Consider the following 23958-nt stretch of genomic DNA (forward strand, 5'->3'; position numbering starts at 1 on the left):
CAGGCAAGGCCGTGCATGCCAGGCAACATGGCTTCACGTGTCACTTTGGGCACGCATGCCATAGGTTTGCCATCATGGCCCTAGGATAAGATTGGATAATTACACATTACAAAGTTGACTTAGCACCAGGTCTTCATTGTTTTTAGTATTTTAATTTACCTTTATAGTTTTAATAAGGTTTTTTATATACTGTTTTAAATTTTGATTGGGAGCTGCCCATAGTTGGTTAAAAGATGGACAACTAGATAAATGCTTTAAATAAACAAATAAATCTCCAATTAATCAGAGTTTGCCGTAATGTTCCAAAGCAGGAAGTTATGGTTCCCAGCTTATGATGTTCAAGTATATGTTCAATTCATTTGACTATTATGTTTTTTAATTGAGCTGATAACTATGCTATAGATAAATTTTTAAAAAAATATTACTAAAATCTTCCTGATTTGCTTGCTCATGTTGCAAAGGTGGAGCAAATAGCATGAACAATGAAGCAACCCACATGCCATCACTCTACATGAAGCAGTTTGATACTTCCAAAGCATTGTATATTTTTTAGTTGTTACAATCCTTCATGGCAGATCTGGGCGTTTTACGGCCCCTGGGCCACATCTGGCCCTTTGGCTGTCCCTATCCAGCCCACTTGAGATCAACCGGAAATTAGAAATCAAATGTAAATAAGATGTGGCATGTATTCTTAGCAGTAGCAGCTAATCAAAACCATGTAATTTTCTGCTTTTTATAAAAGTGATAAAATTAACAGTGAGCAGAATTAAGTTCAGCCTGTTGGTTGGCCCTCCACAACAGTTCCAGTTTCTCATGTGGCCTATTGAGAAAATTAATTTCCCACCCGTTTTGTGGTTTACAGCTGTTAAGGATGACTATAAGCTATACAATAATCGTGGTATATGTGTACAGACCAGTGGACGATTAGATTCTTTAATTCTGCAGAAATACTTGCAAGGTATTTCTTCCCTTTTAAGGATGTAGAAGTAATGCCATTGGTTGAAAATCAAAAGGTTATCAAAAATAAAAATTCTTATTGATAAAATTGTATTATAGTGAATGTAAATAAATTCTGGGTTAAAAGCTGATAAAGTAAATTTGAAGTCTATTTTCTTAGCATCAGTACTTAAATAAAAGGAAATAGTTATCTGACACCACAAAAGATCAAAGTCCAATTTTGAAAAGTGAAAACCGCAATGAAATTTATTAGCACTTAACTTACTCTGTTAAAACGCTTGGCTTGAAACGTATGACCATTTGCACAATAGAGCTTTCTCCATCTCCGTGCACCCCTACGATAAATAGATTCTAAGGAAAAATAAATAAATTAAGTTAAACTAGTAATTATGACAAAACAGACAAAGCTGTACATTTCATCACTATCTTCTAATTAAGCAGAGCCCTTGTTCAAGAACTGCCTAAATCAAGCTTCTATGTACAGATTTCACAAAGACTGAATAAGCAAATAAGAACAATTTACATATAATACTAAGAAACAAGAGAACAGACATATTGAAAACTAACAGTGTCCTCATTAACATGGGCTTTTCCTGGTTTTCATATATTAAAAAAGTTAAAGCTAGCTTAAAAGGCTCAGATAATATTTTAAGATGTTTTTTCTCTCTTTTTTTACAACTGTAATCTCTTGATTCGGGTTGGGGTTGGGGCGACTGAATGGAGCTGAGCTTTTCCTGGCCAGATGCCTCCTGACGCCTACGTGGAGTTCGCAGCAGATATTTTCTCTTTGCACCCTGATAGAGAAACTTCTGTCGCTGCCTAGGATTGAACTTTCAACCTTCCAAGTAGGAGGCGAGAGTCTTCACCTCTAGGCCATGGCACCATTCAGATAATATTTTAGGAGATTATCTTGGCAGAAAAGCAAGTAGGCTTTGGATCAGGTCCATCCACTCTATACATCAGTTAATACTTTAATCATCTGATTCAAAAACAATAACCTAAAACAGGTTTGTACACTACCTTCTGTGATTTTAAGCAGGATTTCCACCTAATATCTAGGAAAATCTTTACTGCAGAAACCCAAAGTCACAATACCAGTCTCATGGGAAAGTGTAACTTAATATGGTATCTCTTCGAACTGGAAACTAAGTTAAACAAGAATGCATCCTTATCCCATTATTATTCTATTTTACACCAAGAGTGAGGTATTTATCCATAGAGAAACTCCTCCTCAAAATAGCTAATCTCCACCCCCATAACAACACTGGTATATAGAAGATGCAGTAGTTGCATGGTAGACCTCAGGAGGTCTAAAGGAGGGGTGTCCAATCCTGGCCATTATAAGACCTGTGGACTTCAACTCCCAGAATTCACCAGCCACTAGCAAATACAATAGCTCATTTCTAATGCTTTTTTCTATCTGCTTTCTGAAATGGGTGCATTTAAAAGCACTGAAATTCCTCAATTGTAAATAGGCCAGAGCTATTTTATAAATACAAGCTGTTGCTTTTTATAGGAAAAATAATTCTCTCCTATCTCAATGTATCACTCAGAATTGTACTAAAGCCTGAAAATAGATGTAATATGAAATTCAGTTTTTCTGTTGGATTTGGGGGGAAATATTTATATTTTAGGTCTTCTATGGCGAACCCATTATGGACTATTGGTAGTCCTTATGACCACAATTCAGACTGGAATTTTGCTCTGTGGTCATACCAATGTGAGACACCAATATGTTTGACTGTTCTTACAGTGCTCATTCAGTGAATCATGCAGTCATTAAACCCAAATCATGCAATTTTAAGTCCGAATCCCATAGTTATTAGGCAAATCACTCGTTTGTTAAGCAAATCCATACTCCCAAATGGGCATTCTTTGCCAGAAACCGACAAAATGTATAGCAAATCACATAAATGCAAGCTGATTGCCAAGCAGCAAAATGCAGTCATGTGACCGCAGATACGTTTGCGCTTTGCGTGACATTTTACAATGGCCACTGTAAATTCGAACAGTCATAAGTTGAGGAATACCTGTTTTCTTTTTTTGTTTGATCCACTTCTTTTATTTCCATTTAAAATAAGTAGTTTCAATTTATAAAAATAATGCTGTCATATATTCCATTTACAAAGTCTATATCATAGCATCAATTTAAATGGTATGGCTGTGTTACTTATTAACTTTAATATACTTACTATCTTCCCCTGGACAGGGCATTCCCGGCCTTTCTGGTACACAAGGAAATACTAGAAAGGAAAGTAGTAATAGTAGATTAGTCATTAATTCAAAGATGTCAGAAGCAACAATAATAGCATACAGTTAGATTTATATACCAGCTCATAGTGCTTTACAGCCCTCTCTAAGCAGTTTACAGAGACAACATATCACCCCCAACAATCTGGGTCCTCATTTTACCAACCTTGGAAGGATGGAAGGCTGAGTCAACCTTGAGCCTGTCAAGATCAAACTCCTGGCAGTGGGCAGAAACAGCATGCACTAATTCATTCTAACTGCTGCGCCAGCACAGCTCAGGGTTTGATGCATCATTAAAGAGGATGAAAGATGCATGATTTGTGAGATGATTTATGTAACTATGTTTTAACCTAAATCAGTTTTTCCCCTTAGAGCAGGCCTATCAAACTGGTGGCGCACGGGTCGGATATGTCACGCACAGGTCATGCCTACCCTGGCTCTGCAAAGGCAAAACATGTTGCGATACGTCACGATCCAGCCCGTGATGCGATTGAGTTTGACACCTGTGCCTTAGAGGGAACTGAAAAATCACCTGAAAACTAATTTAAAATTTTACAGTATCTAGAATTACATCGTTCTAGTATCATACTGTGTTTCCTGGAACCCCAAGGTTCTGTGAGAATCATCCAAGGGTTCAACATGACAATTTCTGTTCACGCTGTGTGAAATGTATTATTGTAACATTTTGCTTAATAAAATGTATTATAGGAAATGATTTATCAGTGGATTATACACTGATTGTACACTGATTTTTCACACTGAAAAGGGTTCCTCAGGTATCTCAAGTTTGAAGACCATTGCTCTAGACCAAGAATGGACAATTAATTTTCCCAAGAGGTCACATGAGTAACTGGGATAGTTGTGGAGAGACGAACCAATAAGGCTATAAAGATGCATAGGCATTCATTCACCCACATACATATTCATGCACGCATTCACATACTATATTTTTTAAAAAGTCATCAAATAAAAGCATTCCATGTGGGCTGGACAGGGATAGCCAAAGGGCCAGATGTGGCCCAGGGGATGTAAAATACCTAGGTCTGCTCTAGACCATAATATATACAATGCAACATGTCAAGTAGCAATCTCCAGTATTTTTTTTAAAGAATCTATTTGAGTTATTTTATGAGTTCATCCAATAAAATCAGTAATCACAGTAGCGTTAAGGAATTGCACAGATTGTTCTGTCTACTACCAACCGATTACAAAGATGAATAAAATCTAGAATTATTGCTAAAGAGAAAACGGTTTCAAGCATCTTCACTTTGTTGAATCACTTTCTATTCAGGAAAGAATTATCTACCTGTTCCACAATATTCACCTCTATCTCTCTAATCTTTGGAGAGACACAGGTGGAAGAATGAGATTATACCATGTTACCATGTATTAGAAGTTCAGAATCCTTATTTAATTCATATAGACGAAAAGCCTCTTCCAGTTCCAGCTGGGAAGAAACAGTACATGGATCTCCTTAAAAAAAAAAGAGGCAATTCAAGTTTAGTTATTTTTACTTAACCACATATATACCCTGCCACAATCCAGACTGCCAGATGCTTTCGTCATACAAGTAAATTTAAATCAAGATGTTTTTTTTTAAAAAAAATTTCCAGAAACATATAGCCACAGACGAGCATAATTTCCATCAATATACTTTCTTTAAAGTTCTCACTCTTGCCATTTCATAGGGTAACTGCACAACTTAAACAAGGAAACTGATGAAGTATTTATTTTAGAAACATTGTTCTTCAATACTAGATCTGTTATTGCAATACACACCCTTATTTCTGAATAAAATAAATGTGCAGCAACCTGTTGCTACAATTGTATTTGTTTTATAAATTGATTAGTGTGTCAGACTGGATATTTCTATGAGAGCGTCTCATGACAGCACTATTTTTTATTTAGGAAGTTTTTAGGTTCTAGATTCTCAGAGCTATATTAATGCTTCCGTTTTATCAGTTTCACAAGATGGGCATGGAATTATGAATGAAAAATCCGTCTAAAAGATCATGATTCATTCTTCAATGGTCAGCAATCTCTCTTGCCAGCAACCCTTCTTCTCAGGAATATTTACCACATGGTAAGTACTGGTGATGAACTTTTAATTCTGTTTTTCTCCACAGTCTCTGACCATTTTTGAACTTAAATCTTTCTCTGGCCGCTTCCCCTCTTATGCCACATTCAGACCTGTTTGGTCCTTGGAAAGTTAGCCTTCCAAAAGATGGACCTAATCCTAAATCTCTTTCCCTAATTCATTTCTGACTTGGGAAGAAATCATACAACATAACCCTTTCAGAACATTTAGAGATTTTTTAAATTAATGTATCATTTTAATTTTGCACATTAAACTGACTTTTTGAATTTTCAGTATTTTTTTCGGTCTTTATTCCTTAATTTTTAAGAATAGTTTGTCATATTTTTCTGAAACAGTATTTGAAGCATATATTTCTTCTTCATAATAATTACTTTCTTGCACTTTTTCTCCTCACCATTTTCTAACAACAATGTCTTACATTTTATTCTCTGGAGTGCTGGGGCTACCAGCTGTAATTTGAACAAGCAGAACTTATGGTCCTCGGAGTTCTGCCTATCACAGCATTCCAGCAGTCATATGATGCGAACCAGGCACCCAGTACAGTTACGACATTCCAGAAGGTTGCCATTTGCAACCTTCACTGCTGGCTTCTGGGAAACATGAGTCTATGAGGAAGCCAGCAGGAGGCCCTTATCACTAAGTGTTGTACCTTATGAGTCATGATGAATGTATTTATGATGACTATGATCATGATTTTTCACTTATATCTTTTATGTACACTGAGAGCTTATGCACCAATGACAAATTCCTTGTGTGTCCAATCACACTTGGCCAATAAAGAATCCAATCCAATCCAATCCAATCCTACCCTACCCTACCCTACCCTACCCTACCCTACCCTACCCTATCCCTATCCCATCCTAGCCTATCCTAGCCTATCCTAGGCAACCACAACCACTTAACTCTGCAGGATTCACTTAACAATGGCAACCAAAAGTACCAGGCCTGCCATTACTAAGTAGTGCAGTTACACGATGTTATGCTTTGCAACCGTTGCTTAGTGTAGTGGTTCTCAACCTGTGGTCTGCAGACCCCTGGAGAAGGCAATGTCATTACAGGGAGTCCACGAAGGCTTGAAGAAATGCTTTGATTTAAATCCTGAGTTAAGTGTCTATGGAGATTCTCAGCCCTCCAGGTCATGGTTGTCCCAAAGGTGTTTTTTTCAAGAGGTAACTTCCTTGTTTTTCTTTGAAAATGTTTTGCTTCTCATCCAAGAAGCTTCTTCAGCTCTGACTGGATGGCGGGGAGTGAGTTAAGTCTTGGGGTTAACTCTTGAGTTAAACCTTGGGGGGTCAGTGCCATGGTCCAGGGCTACAAAAGGTATTTAAAAAGGGATCATTGGTGAAGAAAAGGTTGAGAACCACTGGCTTAGTGATTAAAATTCCAGCCCAAATTGCCATTGTTAAGAGCTACCTTGGGTTTATATGGCTGCCTAATTTGCAAAAAGCAATTCGCAGTAACTTACAGTGTGAAGAAAGATGAAAACAAGAAGTTAATTTTTTTTTTTAAAAAGGATGTATAAAATAATTTTTAAAAATACAACAATAGAGTCATTGTCGTAACCATAACAACAAAAACAATTGATGCCAACCAAAACATTCAAGGGGTTTACATTTTACAAAGGTACATCCCATGGCTTGGCTCAAAGAGGAAGAGTTAACCCTTTAGGGCCTTGAGGAAGGACAGAAAGATAAATGCCCTCTGAACCTCAGTGGTAATGAAGTTCCCCAGAGCAGACACTGACACAAAGAAGTCCACAAGTCTCACAACGTAATATTGTTGCCTAAAGTGGGCATGCATCTAAAGCAGGGGTCTCCAACCTTGGCAACTTTAAGACTTGTGGACTTCAACTCCCAGAGTTCCTCAGCCAGCAAAGCTCTGGGAGTTGAAGTCCACAAGTCTTAAAGCTGCCAAGGTTGGAGACCCCTGATCTAAAGCTCTGCCAGATTTCATGGGCTAAGCAGAAACAAATCAAATAGTTTGTGGATGTTAAACATTTTATTTCCTTTGTTTACTTTGGGTGTTAGTGGTATTTTTTGTTTGTTTGTTTGTTTGTTTGATGAGTGTAGGCCTATACCTTGAGTCCTTCCTTCCAATGTATCCAAATGGCTCCTGCGTTTAAACAAGCATTTGGACATTCATTTGAAAGATATTTACCACAAAATTCAAGGATTACATTTCCTTCTTTGCACCCCTTAAAAAGGCCAGCTAATGCATGCACTGAAGCACCCAACATAATTAATTGCAGATTTTTTGTTTTTTTTTTAAAAAAAGAACTTTTATTAGGACTTGTTTAGAGAACCTGTTCTTCTTCAAGCAGGACTACAGAGCAATTTAAAAAAAATACAGTGCTAATACAAGAAGCATGTTCTCAAATATGCCTTGAGGGCATTTAATGCCTATAATCTTCCTGGAATTAATGTTTATTTTCTTTAACAATACTTCTATGCATGCCAAAGTTTAAAACTTTCCTGTTCTATCTAACCATCGTCACAAAGTCCTCCCTGCTATCATCATGTAAGTAGCTGGAAAAAGGGTTAAATACTGAAATAGCTAAAACTGGATTTCTAACTCTATAATATATTCATTATATTCATTGAATATAATGAATCATGGTCAATAGACAAAAAAAAAAATAAAATGCAGATCTAGAATTAGATTGCTGTAAGTGGCCAGCAGGCTACTGATTCCTACCTGTATCTCACCATACCTTTTAAACAATTAAATATAGTACAGGTAGTCCTTGACTTACAACCATAACGGAGCCCAAAATTTCCATTGCTAAGCAAGATAGTTGTTAAGTGAATTTTGCCCCATTTTACGACCTTTCTTGCCACAGTTTTTAAGCAAATCGCTGTACATCTTAAATAAGTAACACGATTGTTTAATGAATCTGGCTTCCCCATTGACTTTGCTTGTCAGAAGGTTGCAAAAGAGGATCATATGACCTTGGGACACTGCAACCGTCATAAAGATGAACCAGTTGCCAAAAAAAAATCTAAATTCTGATCACATGACAATGGGGATGCTGCAACAGAAGTGTGAAAAATGGTCACTTTTTTCAATGCTTCAAATGCATTGTTAATGCTTTTAACTTTAATGGTCACTAAATGAATGGTTGTAAGTCAAGGACTATGAATATTATTCACTTTTAAGATTCCCTCTCCAGTATTCTGAACTAAGATTAAATATCAGGAAGTTTACGCTGCAGGTCACTTGGAATGAAATACAATAAAGAACTTGTCTTGCCACTTTCCAGTTCAATAATTTTATTTGCATCTCTTTCCACAGTTAATGCCTGATTATTTTTACTCAACTGAACTTGACCAGCTATGTGAGCTAGTACTTTTGGAGTTTTTGGCCAGTCTGCAGAACAATCTTTTCTCTATGAATCAACTGGAAATGTAATAAGACGCAGTCAAAAGCATTTGAGAGGAACAAGAGACATATACATTTCCACATGTTCTAAAACAATTACTGTATTCTTTTTCAATATATTTCCCACATTATTTGAAAGTAAACTAAAGCAGGATAAGCAAATTAACTATGTATGAAACAGGGAAGCCTAAATTCTAATATTCTTTTCTCATTTTTCATTTCAAACATAAAAAAACAGTTATCCGTACAACTGTAATGAAACCTAAAGCAATGCAAATATCATTTGATAACCCCGATGCTATTATAAATTTGAATCTAGAGTCAAGACCAAAACCACAAAACCACAAAGTGCCTCTGTGGCTTTTTACAGCGCTGCAAAAAGTTACAGAGGCACTTGATGGAGCATGCTAATAATTTATGAAATAGTTTTATTTTGTACTAACTTACCTTCTTCGTCAATCCATTTCATAGTAAATAACTGTTCATTATCGAAGGCGCACATGTCTCGAACTTCATTACATAGTCCCTCAAAGGAGATAGAAGGCTCAAAATAAGTTATCATAATGTCCCTGAAAAGAATACAATGAATAGACTATTAATTCAGAACGGAACATCCATCTGTCACTGTATCTATTTTATTTGCGTCTAATTGATCAATTTACATGCAACTGCCTATATGTTCAAAACCACTTCATGCCAATTTAAATGTGCATGAGCCCCTACTTTCTCTAGAAACAAAATGTATATAAGATTTATTTATCCATTCCTAGTATATATCTCCAAATCCAAGCAGACATGTGGTAGTTTAGAAAACAATCATCAAAAACATGGATAACAGTTAAATCTTCCATGGTAAACACAAATATGTCAAAACAACTAATGACTAACCAAAGCCTCAATAATATAGGTAGTCCTCGACTTACAACCATTCGTTTAGTGACCGGTTACAACAGCACAGAAAAGTGGCTTAGGACCATTTTTCACGCTTATGAGAAAACCATTGCAACATCCTCAGGGTCACATGATCAAAATTCAGTTGCTTGGCAACTATATATAAATATAGCTGATACATATAAATACATTAAATAAATAAATAAATAAATAAATAAATAAATAAACAAACAAACAAACAAACAAACAAACAAACTGGTTCATATTTATGATGGTTGCGGTATCCCAGAGTCACCGTTTGCAACCCTCTGACAAGCAAAGTCAATGAGGAAACCAGGTTCATTTAACAACCTTTTTGCTAACTGAGCAACTACAGGGATTCACTTAACAATGGTGGCCAAACTCACTTAACTGTCTCGCTTAGCAATAGAAATTTTGGGCTCCATTGGGATCATAAGTCGAAGACTGCCAGTACAAGAATAAATTACAGTGCGGCTGAAAATGAAAAATATGTAAAATGACTTTGAATCAAACAATAACAGGAATTAAATATGCTAATTCAAAGGAAAATATAATGACAACAAACTACAGGTAGTCTTTGATTTATCACCACAATTGAGCCCAGAATTTATGTTGCTAAGTGAGAAATTTGTTAAGTGAGTTTTGTCCCACTTTACGACTTGTCTTGTCAAGTTTAAGGGAATTGTTACAGTTGTTAAATTAGTAACAGTTGTTAAATGAATCTGGCTTCCCCATTGATTTTGCTTGTCAGGTGGTCACAAACGATGATCACATGATCCAGGGACACTGCAACTGTCATAAATATGAACCAGCTGTCAAGTATCTGAATGTAAATCACGTGACCGTATAGATGCTACAACGGTCATAAGTGTGAAAAACTTTTTTCCAGTGCCATTGTAACTTCGAACGGCCACTAAATGGATTGTTGTAAGTTTGTTTTTGGGGGTTTTTTTGCAAAACTTCTGTCTTCAGTTATTTTTGGATTGTTAAAAGAAATGGAGGAGCAGTCTTTAGAGATTCTCAGTCATCCAGGTCATGGTTGTCCCAAAGGTGTTTTTCAGGAGACAACTGGGCTTTTCTTGTTTTTTCTTTGCTGTCCGCAAGGAATATAAATCCTTCCATTCCCCACTATCCTATCAGAGCTGAAGAAGCTTCTTGGATGAGAAGCGAAACATCTTCAAAGAAAAAACAAGGAAGTCCAGTTGCCGTCTGAAAAAACACCTTTGGGACAAAATGGAGCCAGCCTTAATTCTATAGGCCAAGGAGAGAAAAGCAACCAGGAAACAATTCCTGGTCTTCGTTTCTCTCCCTTCGTGAAAGTGGGCATGACCAAAAGCTCTTTCTAGGAAGTATTTATTGGACAGGCTAAAAGGTGGATTCTGCAAGTACCTAAGAGCAGGGCCGTAAGGGATTGAGACCAAAAACAGCACTCTGCTTTGCCTAGGGAACTCTACAAACAACCAGAACAGGGACTGACAGGCAAATTATGGCTCTTGGTTGGCTAACATTGGCCACTAACAAGGTCACACTGCCTTTTGCATTAATCGCTGCATCCAGGGCGGTTTCAAAGGCAACCCAGGGGTGAAATCCAGCAGGTTCTGTCCGGTTCTGGAGAACCGGTAGTGGAAATGTTGAATATTTCAGAGAACCGGCAAATACCACCTCTGACTGGCCCCAGAGTGGGGAGGGAATGGGGATTTTGTAGTATCCTTCTCCTGGAGTGGGGTGGGAATGGAGATTTTGCCATATCCTTCCCCTGCCATGCCCACCAAGCCACGCCCACAGAACCGGTAGTAAAAAAAATTTGGATTTCACCACTGAGGCAACCCCGTACAAAATGCACTGCAGTAATCTAATAAAAGTGACGAAAGCGTTATTCCCATTGTGATTACGTTGTTAAAGAGTTTTTTTTAAAAAAAAACAAGGGCATAATAAGAGTTTAGAAATATTTTTAAAATAGGCCACTCCTCAATGAATTCTTCTGGCTAGGACTCTTTTAAACTTGAATCACCACTATTAGTTAAAAGCCATGTGTAATAAAAGGCTCAAACTTACAAGAAGATAAATATGGTTCTACAGCATTTATGGTGAAGTTTCCGGACGTTTCATTATTGATGAACTCATCACAATAAAAGTAGGTTAAAACCAAGAGTTACCATATTTATGGCCTAGCTTATCTACATTCTTCATGATTCTTGGCCAACAGATAATGCAATAAAAACACTGAGGGTTTTGCATTACATTACAAAGAGTCCCTGACTTACGACCACTGTTGAGCCCAATATTTCTGTTGCTAAGTGAAACATTTTAAGTGAATTTTGCCCCATTTTACAACCTTCCTTGCCACCATTGTTAAGTGAATCACTGCAGTTGTTCAGTTAGTAACACAGTTGCTAAGTGAACCTCGCTTCCCCATTGACTTTGTTTGTCAAAAGGCGGTCGCAAAAGGGGATCACATGACCCCCCCCGGGACATCGCAAATATGAGTCAGTTGCCAAGCATCCATATTTTAATCACGTGACCATGGGAATGCTGCAATTGTTGTAAGCATGAAAAATGGTCATAAGTCACTTTTTTCACTGGCATTTTAACTTTGAAGGGTCACTAGATGAACTATTATAAGTCAAGGACTACCTGTACTTTGTCTTCTCAATAGCAATACATTTAATTGCATCTGGAAGTCTCCTTCCACCAGCTGTATAGACATATTGGTGAATTAAATTCTTTCTTTCCCTCAACAGTACCTCAGTGAATCTTCATTCAATTCCTAATATAAAATAACGGCTTGATATATGGCCCCAAACTACACCATTGTTTCTGCACTTTTGTAGCCATATATTAGAATTTAGCCACAGAAAAGCTCATTCTTGCCAACGAAAACAAGCAAGGAAAAAGGAGTCAGGAGAAGAAATGAAGTTTATGGTTATACAAACAATTTACAGGCCTACAGTTAAATCTGAACATGCTAAAACATTTCATGTAATAAACTTCAAATTCCCTGTTTGTTTTACTGTTCAAGTTAAAGCGAATAACCTATTATAAATAAGAAAATTAATAACTCAAAAGATCTTCAGAAGCACGTTCAATAATATTTTCTAGACAGAAAAAGCACATTGTTTTTCAAATGTCATTAATCTTAATCAACTTTAATATTCTTCTTTTTTCTTCATCAATTACTGCCCATGTTTAAAACATAATTCAACAAATACTGTTCTGCGATTAAAGGTTTGTCTACTTTGGTTTTTCTCTTAAAAATAAATAGGACAGAGAGAGTAAAGAAAAGGTATTCCTCAACCTTTTACAGGCATGACACCTTAACTGTGACTAAGTATAATTCCAGTTAGCTAACCTGTTTATGCCAGACCATGAAACAACTCCCTCTGACTCATTTAAACTCCAGATGTAATAGTCAGCTGCGGATACCTTAACTTTTAACATTTACATAAAAGTTAACAGAGCATCAGAGAGAACAAAACCACCTCTCTACATTATTGAACAAATGATATAATTTGTTCAGTGTTTTTAGCAATCTATTTAAGAATCGCCCTGAAATGTATAAAGTTCACCAGACATTTAAATAGCAATAGCATTTAGATTTATATATTGCTACATAGTGCTTTACAGCTCTTTCTAAGCGGTTTACAATGTCAGCATACTGCTCCCAACAATCTGGGTCCTCATTTTACCAACCGCAGAAGGATGGAAGGTCAACCTTTATTTAATAAATAAATTTAATAAATAAATAAATAAATAAAATAAATAAACCTTGAGCTGGTCAGGATCGAAGGAATCGAACTCCTGGCAAGGTGGACAGAGTTAGCCTGCAATACTGCATTCTAGCCACTGCACCACCACTGCTCTTAAATGAAACACACACAACAGCTGGCATGGTTTAAACAGATCTTCATACATATGAAAGTTTAGATCTATGCCAAAATACAAATTATATTAAGTATTAATTAGAATGGGAGTTAGTTTAGATACTAAAACAGTATCTAAACCATGGATATCCAACTTTTTGGTTTGCCTGGGTCACACTGAGTGAAGAGGAATTCTCTTTGGTCATATATAAACAAAGGAAAAACAAATATCCTTTCTTTTTAAACATTTTTTACGTTCTTCTGGGGTCGCATTACTAGCTATCCAGGGCCAGACATGGCCTGCAGGCCATGGATTGGACACACCTGATCTGAACTGTGTTTAGTATCAATAGCTAAAAACAGGAGACAAACTGCTTTTCTCTTTTCATCAGTTAAGAGAAGGCAAGCAGGCAAGTATCAATACCTGAGAAAGACAATCCAAAAGCTTAGGGAATAATAGTTTTGTGCCTATGTCACTTCCTTCAATAAAGTTAAGAGACCATCTTTTTATGAGCACTAGAAACTAGCTATCAACAAAAGGAATTCACTGACTGAGATATCTTACATACAATATTTTTATCTCGAACATTAGTTCTTAAAGAACATTAAAGAATAATAGAACATTCTATATTTACTTTGGTTATCATCACCAAACTGGAGTTATGTTCAGAAGCAAGAATGTATAAGAACTCTGTGAGATTAATATGTATTTTCCAACTATGCTCCAGCTTTACCTGGACATCCCGATACATGTAATGTTTAAGTTATTTCTTTGAAAACATCTACAGGATGCAAGAGGTTTTTTAATAACCAAAGTCGACTTAAGAGTTTTTCCTTTCATGTTCTACTGGCAGTTACTCTCTCATTTAGTCAATCAAGAGAACAGAATAAATATTGCAGGTTTTTCAACATATCAGATTTAACTCTTGTACAAATAGAGCAATGGATGCCTGCATATGCAATTTGCATATGATACAAAGTTGGAATAGACTACTTAAGACCTCAGAAGACTGGCTCAAGATTCAAAAGGATCTTGGTAAGACTTAAACATTGGACCCAATCCAACAAAATGCTATTCAACAGTGAGGGAAAAAAAGGTTCTGCACTTTATGCACAAAAAATCAGATGCACAGGTGTAATATAGGTGGTTTGGCAATAGTACTACTGAAAAGGCTCCTGGCAGACCACAAATTAAACGTAACCCAGCACTGCATTGCAGCTACCAAAAGAACCAATTCAATCGTGGGCTGAATCAACAGACATATAATGTCAAGATCAGAGGAAGTGATAGCTCTACTTTAGATTGTGCTGATCAGATTGGAATATAGTGCCCAGTCTGGCTCACTGCAATACAAGGAGGAAACTGAAGACCTGGAAGGTGTAGAGTTGGGTTTTATTATTTATTTGTCCCTGTTTTAATTGGTTTTTAATTAGGATTTTCCTTTATTATTGTATGTTTTTTAAGTTGTGTTCGCCGCCCTAAGTCCTTTGGGAGAAGGGTGGCATAAATAAATAAATAAATGAATGAATGAATGAATGAATGAATGAATGAATGAATGAATGAATGAATGAACCATTTCCAGGTCATTTTTGACCCGGATGTTTTTGCCTGGAAAATGGCCCAAAACACAGCCTGAAAATGGCCCAAAAAATGGCCTTTTGGCCCGTTTTCTGGCACTCTGGCGCCTGCAAAGACCAGCTGGCGGGTGCACTGGAAACCAGAAGAGCAGCTGGCGACGGCATGCGTGCCCACAGAGAGGGCTCTGCGTGCCTGCTCTGGCACACATGCCATAGGTTCGCTATCATGGTCCTATGAAAAGGTTTTTAAAAACCTGGCATTTTCAGCCTGTGAAAGCTGAGGGAAGACATACAAGTCTTCCAATACTGGAAGGGCTGTCATAGAGGCTATGGATCAGCGGTGAAATCCCCGATTCTATCCAGCCGAACTGGTAGCGCTGGCAGCGGGAGGCTTTGCCAACCTGCCGGAACATCATTACATCCCTTTTTTTACCATCTGCCCATGCACAGAAGAGGCGCGTGCATGCATAGTGCGCTCCCGTTCCCGAACCAGTAGCGAAGGTAAGTGGATTTCACTGCTGCTATGGATTTATTCTCTGTGGTGTCCAACAAGAACCAATAGCCTTTACACAAGGAAAACCTTGAAAAAAGGAGGAATCTCCTGACTGAGAATCATTACAATAAGTGGATCAATCTGTCTTCTAGAGTTGGAGATGGTCCTTTATCAGAAATTTTCAAATAAAGATAGTCAACCATTTGTCTTGGTCGGTCTGACAATTCCTGCCCTGGGCAGGGAGTTGCACTACAACAGGGGTGTTAAACTGGCGGCCTGTGGGCCGGATGCATCTCGTGCAGCCCATGCCCACCCCAACTCCGCAAAAAAAAAAAAGTTGCAATATGTCACGTGACAGCAACATGACACCGCAAGTTTGACACCCGTGCACTAGAAGATCTCCAAAGTCCTTTACAATCCTATACCTCTGTTCTTCTTGAGGTGCATTATTAAAAAGGTTTATGCTTCCAAATGGTGACTAAATATTAAGACAAAATAGAAAAGATGAACAATGAATGCTTCCTTTTTTTCCTACAAAAATACTGGATGCTAACAGAACAGCTGTTGAGCTGTCCTCTTTTTCTCAATTTGGTGTTACACTTTGTTCTAACGGTATGAAGTTCTGTATTTTGCAGTATACATTACCGAATGAGACATACAGTATTACTATAGTTTGGATTCACAGTACAGATACTGGAGTGCATTGGGAGAAAGGAAATAGAAGTATTCAAAATAAAAAAAATCTTGGGAAAAGGCCTGTTTAGTAAGACCAGGAATGTAAGATTTATATAGGTATTTCTCTCTTACCCTGAAATTCTACCAGCAATATGATAAAACCTGACACTGGGAGGAGAGAGTCACTGAATACAACACTAACCAAATGTTATTAACTGTTCACAACTGTTGTTTTTGCTTTTTCAAAATAGACCTTGAAAGCTGATTTTGAATGTAATGTCTGTTCCCCCCGCCCCCCGCCACCAACACACATTCTTCTTCAAAGATCAAATATGCTATCAGGCCCCCGGCCTCCCCCAATTCCATATTGAAAACATTATTTTTAAGCTTCCACCGTTAAGGGTGTTTAACATATAAAGGTTTTCAATTTACAATCATTCATTTAGTGACCATTTTACAGCACCGAAAACAGTGCCTTACAACTGGTCCTTGCATTTACATATTGCAGCATCACGTGACCAAATTCAGGTGCTTGGCAACCAGCATGTGTTTATGATGGTTGCAATGTCCCGGGGTTATGTGAATGCCATTTGCAATCTTCCCAATTGGCTTCCAATAAACAAAGTCAATAAGGAAATCTGGATTTCCTTAGTGACTTTGTGATCCACTAAACAACTAGAGCAGGTGTCTGCAACCTGCGGCTCCGGAGCCACATGTGGCTCTTTCGCCCCCCTGCTGTAGCTACCTGTCCGCTGAACCCACCACTGGCTGACCCTGCCCCTCACCCTCCCAGTCAGTCCTCGCCTGGCCTAAGAAGATAAGGGCGATTACCTAAGGTAACACCAGGAGGCACAAAACCTGGGTAAGTGTGGCTGGGGGAAGGGGGTGTGTCATGTGACTGGGTGGGAATGAGTGATGTCGAGTTGGCCACACCCACCCAGATTTTGTGGCTCCCAATGATTTCTTTTCTGTGGGAAACTGATCCAAATGGCTCTTTGAGTGTTTAAGGTTGCAGACCCCTGAACTAGAGTGATTCGCCCAACAACTATGGCAAAAAGGTTGTAAAATCAGGTGTGACTCATTTAACAACCACATTGCTTAGCAACAGACATTTTGGATTCAACTGTGATCATAAAACTGCAAGATTACTAAATCAAAAGCATCCCAATGAAAAAATGGGAGTTATTTAAAATATTATACCTAATAGAAAGAGACATTCCTTATCCAAAAAGAAATATTTTTTTGAGTCCGTTCCCAGTGTAATTCACACAAGCACTACGATGAAAACAAAGAAAGAATGCTGCTTTTTAGAAATGCTGCTTTAATAGCAGCATTTACTTGCTTGATTTATGATAAGCAGTACATTTAATTTGAAACTGGGAAACAAAAAACACAGCCTTTAAACGAATCTCTGACAATTACTAGGTAAAAATCACACTTCAAACAAGTTAGACTCCTGGTGGTTTTATAGATTTATCCATGCAGTTTTCTCTACCAAGAATTTATTTATTTTATTTATTTTATTAAAATTTATATGCCGCCCTTCTCCCGAAGGACTCGGGGCGGCTCACAAGTATAAAATGACAATAAAAACAATATCACTAAATAACATTAAAAGTCCGATTTAAAATCCCCCCGTTAACTAAAAAACCCAACCAGATAAGGTGATTTGAGTAAAAAGCAGGTCTTAAGATCTTTGCAGAAGGAACGGAGATCAGGGGCTGTCCGGAGCTTGGTGGGTAATTCATTCCAGAGAGTCGGCGCGGCCAACGAGAACGCCCTCAATCTGGGGGCCACCAGCTGACATTGTCTGGCCGATGGCACCCAGAGGGCAGCCCTATGTGACCGCACTGGGTGGTGGGAGGCCGGTAGGAGGTTGTTCCGCAAGTACCCCGTGCCCGTGCCCAGGAAACGATTTGTTATTTTCAATATGTTTTTTGACTTTCTAGTCTAGTTGTAGCCCTGATTTCCTTTTGGTAATTTCCCATTCAAATTCTTTGCAAGCAGAAATGTTTATATCTAGAGTTCAGCAAAAACAGCATGGAATTTCTTCAACGAGATCTATAAGTTATGACCTTGGGCCAAATCATTCAGTCTCACCCCAACTTACCTCACAGGGTGGTTGATGTGGGGAAAATAGGAGGAGAAAGTTATGTTGGATACACTGACTACCTTGAGTAATTCATAAAAGTAATAAAAGTTGGATACAATTATATAAAACATGAAGTTGCATGAACAGGTAATCCTCAACTTACGACAATTGAGCTGAGCCCAAAATTTCTGCTGCTAAGTGAGACAGGTGCTAAGTGAGTTTTGCTCCATTTTACGACTTTCTTGCCACTGCTGTTAAGTGAATCACTGTAGTTCTTAAGTTGGTAACAAGGCTGTTAAGTGAAACTGGCTTTCCCTAAAATATACGGAAACGTATGACTAGTTTTTTCCCCCAATTACTTGTAACTATTCTCTATACTATCTATGTCGTTTTGTATTTTCTGTTATGGATTGCACCAGAGAGGCTAAACCAATTTCGTTGCATATATGCTATACAACAGGAGTGGGTTCTACCCACCTTTACTACCTGTTCGCAATGGGGCTGCGCAGGCGTGTGAGCAATGCTCACACAAATATGTGCTCTTCTGCGCATGTGCAGAAGCTTCTGCGCATGCACAGCATTCTGATGACATCAGGGTCGATGGATGGAGCCTTCCGCCAGTTTTACGACCGGTTCTATAGAACTGGTGCGAACCGGTGCAACCCACCACTGCTGTACAATGACAATAAAGGCTATACTATACTATTGACTTTGCTTGTCAGAAGGTCTCAAAAGGGAACCACGTGACCCCAGGATACTGCAACCGTCATAAATATGAGTCAGTTGCTAGGTGTCTAATGTTTGTCATGTGACTGTTGGAATGCTACAATGGTCATAAATGTGAAAAATGGTCATAAATCACTTTTTTCAGTGCTGTTGTAACTTCAAAAGGTCATTAAATGAACTTCTATAAGTGGATGAGTATCTGTATAAGTGAAAAGCCTTGTTTGAAGATATACCGCTATATTTAACTCTTTCACAAATAAAAGGAAAACAAAGGATTCAGAGATTGCAAGATGCTATTTAAATGGGATCTAAGAGGTGGTAATATTATGTTAAACTCTATCCTGTCCTTAGCTGCTAATACTTCATGAAGCTGGATTAATAATTTAAGAGTAAATTCAAACTGCAAATAAATATTTCTTTAAATATCATCGGTTCCCCAAACCAAGAATCTGTAAGGAATTCTTAATTCCCCAACACTTGCTAAAACAATGAGTCAGTTTATGACTCAAGGGTGAAAATAAAACAAAAAGTAGTTCTTTATGTCCAATATGATTGACAAATGTCATGGAGAGGTCCAAGTATTTTTTTTCACATATTCAGCAAAATCAAATGACATGCTTCAATTAATCTGTGACTGGCACACTCACTGATTTCTCACAACTCATTTTCAATGGACTGTTATTAGCACTGTAGTTTCCCCAACTTGATTCTGCTTCATGTGCTAGCGTTAGCCTATGAATTCTTATCACCTTTCAGTTACCAAACCTACTCGACTACGATGGAAACTATAGTCCAAGTTGTCTGGAGAACACAAAGCTGATTCCTTTAAAATACATATTTGAAGAATCAGCCAGTCTTCTAGTCATTTGACTTAATTTTGATGGTTGTCTAAATCCAAAGCTCTCTCCCACTTCATGTGTGGTGTGTGTGTGTGTGTGACACATTAAACAAGTTTCAATTCCATGAAATAAACACTGTTATCACACCCCGTGAATCTAAATAGTTATCTGCAACTGGCATGAAACATAAACAAAGAACCACAAAATGCATAAAGTGGTAATTCAGGCTTGACGTACTTTAGACCATATTGCTATGCTTGTTGTGTTATTTCAAGAGTGAGCTCAAATCTCAGCTTTACCAATCATTCATGAAGTCTCACTGCGTACATATTCCTTAACTTTCACTATGCTTCATTCCTGAGATTCTGACCTTGACATGCTTTCTCTTCCTGAATTCCCTCCCTGCCCCCTTCCCTAGTAACACAAGCATTCCTTGGACAATTGGCATCCCACACACATTTTTGTCCCTCCTGCTTTACACCAGCACTCCTTTCCTTTATTAAAGCTGCCATTCCACAACATCGTTTACTTGCTTCTATGTGAGGAATATTAAAACTGCTCATCCCCACCCATTCCCAAAGCCCCACAGCATTCTTCCCTTGACAATTAAATCCTGAGTACCTACAACCACAAGGCCCAGTGAGTGAGAATGCCATCCTCTTACTGCTGTTAAGGAATGTATGAAAATGCAACCATCTAAGCCTGTAGCTCCCTATTCATTTCATAAACATCCCTGACAACTCGTTTGCCATCCATGGGAAAGGCCCGTTTACATTTGATATTTAATTTAATTTAATTTAATTAATTCAATTTATATGCCGCCCCTCTCCGAAGACTCAGGGCGGCTCACAATACATTTTAAAAAATCATTATAAAAAACATTTAAAAATTAAAAACATTAAAAACATTAAAAACTCATTCACGCCATTCATGGCCGGATCTCGCCAGATCACAAGAGCGAGATCATCGGCCCCAGGCCTGCCAGAAAAGCCAGGTCTTCACCGCTTTTCGGAAGGCCAATAGGGTGGGGATGGTCCGGACCTCAGGAGATAACTGGTTCGAGAGAGCTGGGGCCGCCACAGAGAAGGACCTCCTCCGCGGGGGACAATTTCTCTCCCCCCCCCTCTAGAACCAAGGTATCCTGTAGTTGAGGGGTTTTGGTTTTTTTGTGCCTTCAAATCAGCCTTTAACTCCTGGCAACTGCTTGATTGAGTCCCTCCAGTTTTCTGGACAAGGTGTTTTAGGAAATGGGTTGGCCATTGCATTCTTCCTCCTTTGGCTAAGGAAGACTGGCCCAAGGTCACCCAGCAAGCCTTTGTGCCTTCAGAAAAACTAGAACTTGTTTCTCCCTGTTTTTAGTCTGGTACTGTACCAAACTGGCTGTCCTAGGTGAGTTAGTTAAGTCATTCTGAACCATCATGGGCTTAATGGTTGAGAGTAATCAACCATTCCCTAAAGACCCGCGTGGAGGGCTACCACCAGCAGGGCATCTCATGTCAGTCAACCCATGCAACTGTCCCTTATTATTTTGCATAAGGGACTTCCTTTGAAGCAGATTAAGAATTCAAAGGTAGCATATTAACCTGGATCCAACTACAGCCAGCTTCTAAGGCCACACATAGAAATAGCAGGCTGCCCAGCAATTTGACCCTTAACCCAATCTCGCCTCAAGAACCAGCCTCCCTGCTCTCTCTCTAAAGATAGATAGATAGATAGAAAGAATATATATATATATTTCTATCTAGATATGTAGAAATATGTATATCTATCTAGATGTGTGTGTGTGTGTGTGTGTGTGTATAGATATGTATATAAATACATGGTGTTGGCAACTCTCTCAATATATAAATTTATATGTGTGTGTGTGTTATAAATACACTCTCTCTCTCTATATATATATATATACATATATATATATATATATAAACAAACATGGTGTCGGCTACTCTCTCTCTAAATATATACATATATATATACATATATATATATATATATATATATATATATATATATATATATATAAATACATGGTGTTGGCAACTCTCTCAATATATAAATTTATATGTGTGTGTGTGTTATAAATACACTCTCTCTCTCTCTCTATATATATATATACATATATATATATATATATATATATATAAACAAACATGGTGTCGGCTACTCTCTCTCTAAATATATACATATATATATATATATATATATATATATATAAATACATGGTGTTGGCAACTCTCTCAATATATAAATTTATGTGTGTGTGTGTTATAAATACTCTCTCTCTCTCTCTCTCTCTCTCTCTCTCTCTCTATATATATATATATAAACATGGTGTCGGCTACTCTCTCTCTCTCTCTAAATATATACATTTATATATATATATATATAAGTACATGGTGTCGGCAATTGCATTGAGGCAATCCAGCCATTATGGTCGGGAAATCGCAGCGGATGGCTCAGCGCGGCATGCAAACCGAGCTCGCTCTGGCTTAGCTAGATCGATTGCCGCGGCCAGTGAGGGGGGGGAGGGAGGGAGGGGGAGGCGGGGGGGGGGCAGAGCCGGGCTTGAAGAGCAATCCTCCTCCCTTCCTTGGAAGCCCTGCGAGCCCCGGGCTCTTCTGGCGGGGGGAAGGGGGGGGCAGAGGATCCCCGCCAGGGGGAACCTGATCATCTTCCTTTTGTCTCGGTTGAAGCGGCGGCTGCGCCTCACGCCGTCCACCCTGTTCTTCTCGCCTCTCTTCCCCCTTCGTCCGGGCTGGCCACTCACCCTTTATAATAAGCCTTGACGCGGACCTGATGGGCGCTGTCCCCTCCGGGGCCACCAAGGCTACCGATCCCGCCGCCGCCGCCGCCGCTTCCCGGGCCCGGGTGCGACATGCTAGTGCCGCCGCCGCCGCTGTTGCTGCCGCTCTCGCGCTGAGTCGGCATCGCCCCTCCGCCGTGCCTCGCCGCGCTTCGCCCGGCCCCGCCCGCCTGCCTCCCTGGCGGCCCCACCCCGGACCTGCAGAGGGGGGTGGAGGAATGTGTGTGTGTGTGAAGGAAGGAGGGAGGGGTGTGCGTGCGTCTCCTCCTCACGCCCCCCCCCCCGCTTCCCAAAGCCACAGCCGCCGCTGTAACGGATGCCCGGCTCAGACCGCTCCGCCTTCCCCCTCCTTTTTTTCTCCCCCCCCTCCTCCTCCTCCTCCTCCTCCTCCCCACCACCACCACACCCTCCTGCGAGGTCGCGCGCTGGAGGCGAGCGCGCGCGCGGGCAGGTACGTCCCTTCGGCGAACGCGCCAAAGTGGCGGAGCGGAAAGGGAGAAGCAGGGGAGGGCCCGAGTGCGTGGCTGAGGAGCGAACCACTTTCGCCGGGCGTAAGGGGGGAGGGGGGGGAGAGGAGAGGAAAGGATGAAAAGAACCGGGCGGAAAGGGGAGGCTTAAGATCCTCTGGAGCCGGGAGGCGGCACGGAGGATACGTTGTTTTCATGAATCCGAACCATGCCGTATTCTTTCTTTTTAGGAAATAGGTTGGATGGCTTGTGAGCCTTTTTTGCAGCAACCCCCCCTCTTTTTTTTTTTTTCCTGTCCGCGCACCTGACGAATAGATCATAGAGAGGAGACTTTGGCATAGCACTCTTGTACTCAGGCTAGCATTGCTGAAAGCAAAAGACGGTAGAACACGGGTGTCAAACTCGATCGCGTCACGTGACGTATCGCGATTTTTTTTTTTGCCTTTGCGGAGCCGGGGTGGGGGCCGCCAGTTCATCGCAGCTTTCGAAATTAAAGCGTGCTGTAAAACTATGATGTGTTTTATTGGTACAAACCGGGTATTTCTAAAGTGGGAATACTACAAATCGCAGAATGCGTAGAAGTCTTCAAAGTATGGATCAGTGCACTGCAGCGATTGTTCTAACGGGCATCGATTTCTGGCTTGTACTTTACACTCCTCACATTTCTGTACTTCCAGCATTTGAAAACTCCTTTAATATTTTGCAGAGAAGTAATGCTACAGTATGCGTGGAGCTGTAGAAGGGGCATGATCTTTAAAACGTGCGAGCGTGATTTATTGAAAAACAATTGCTTCTGCGTGAGAACATGGATTTTAGTCTTGGAATTTTTC

General features: G+C 39.3%; 1 protein-coding gene across 1 annotated transcript in view; it reads right to left on the reverse strand.

The window, feature by feature from the left end:
* The window catches only part of PRKCI (protein kinase C iota), a 46436-nt gene extending 23292 nt beyond the window's left edge, over positions 1–23144 (reverse strand). Inside the window, exons 1-5 of the mRNA XM_034439002.3 lie at positions 22626–23144; positions 9131–9252; positions 4591–4680; positions 3150–3200; positions 1223–1308 (exon numbers count right to left, since the gene is read on the reverse strand). Of these exons, the coding sequence (XP_034294893.2) occupies positions 1223–1308; positions 3150–3200; positions 4591–4680; positions 9131–9252; positions 22626–22786 (510 nt within the window). The 5' untranslated portion in view covers positions 22787–23144. The remainder of the gene's footprint in view (positions 1–1222; positions 1309–3149; positions 3201–4590; positions 4681–9130; positions 9253–22625) is intronic.
* Between the last annotated feature and the right edge of the window lie 814 nt (positions 23145–23958).

This window comes from Pantherophis guttatus, chromosome 6, assembly GCF_059756535.1.
Source record: "Pantherophis guttatus breed Tessera chromosome 6, ASM5975653v1, whole genome shotgun sequence".
NCBI lineage: Eukaryota > Metazoa > Chordata > Lepidosauria > Squamata > Colubridae > Pantherophis > Pantherophis guttatus.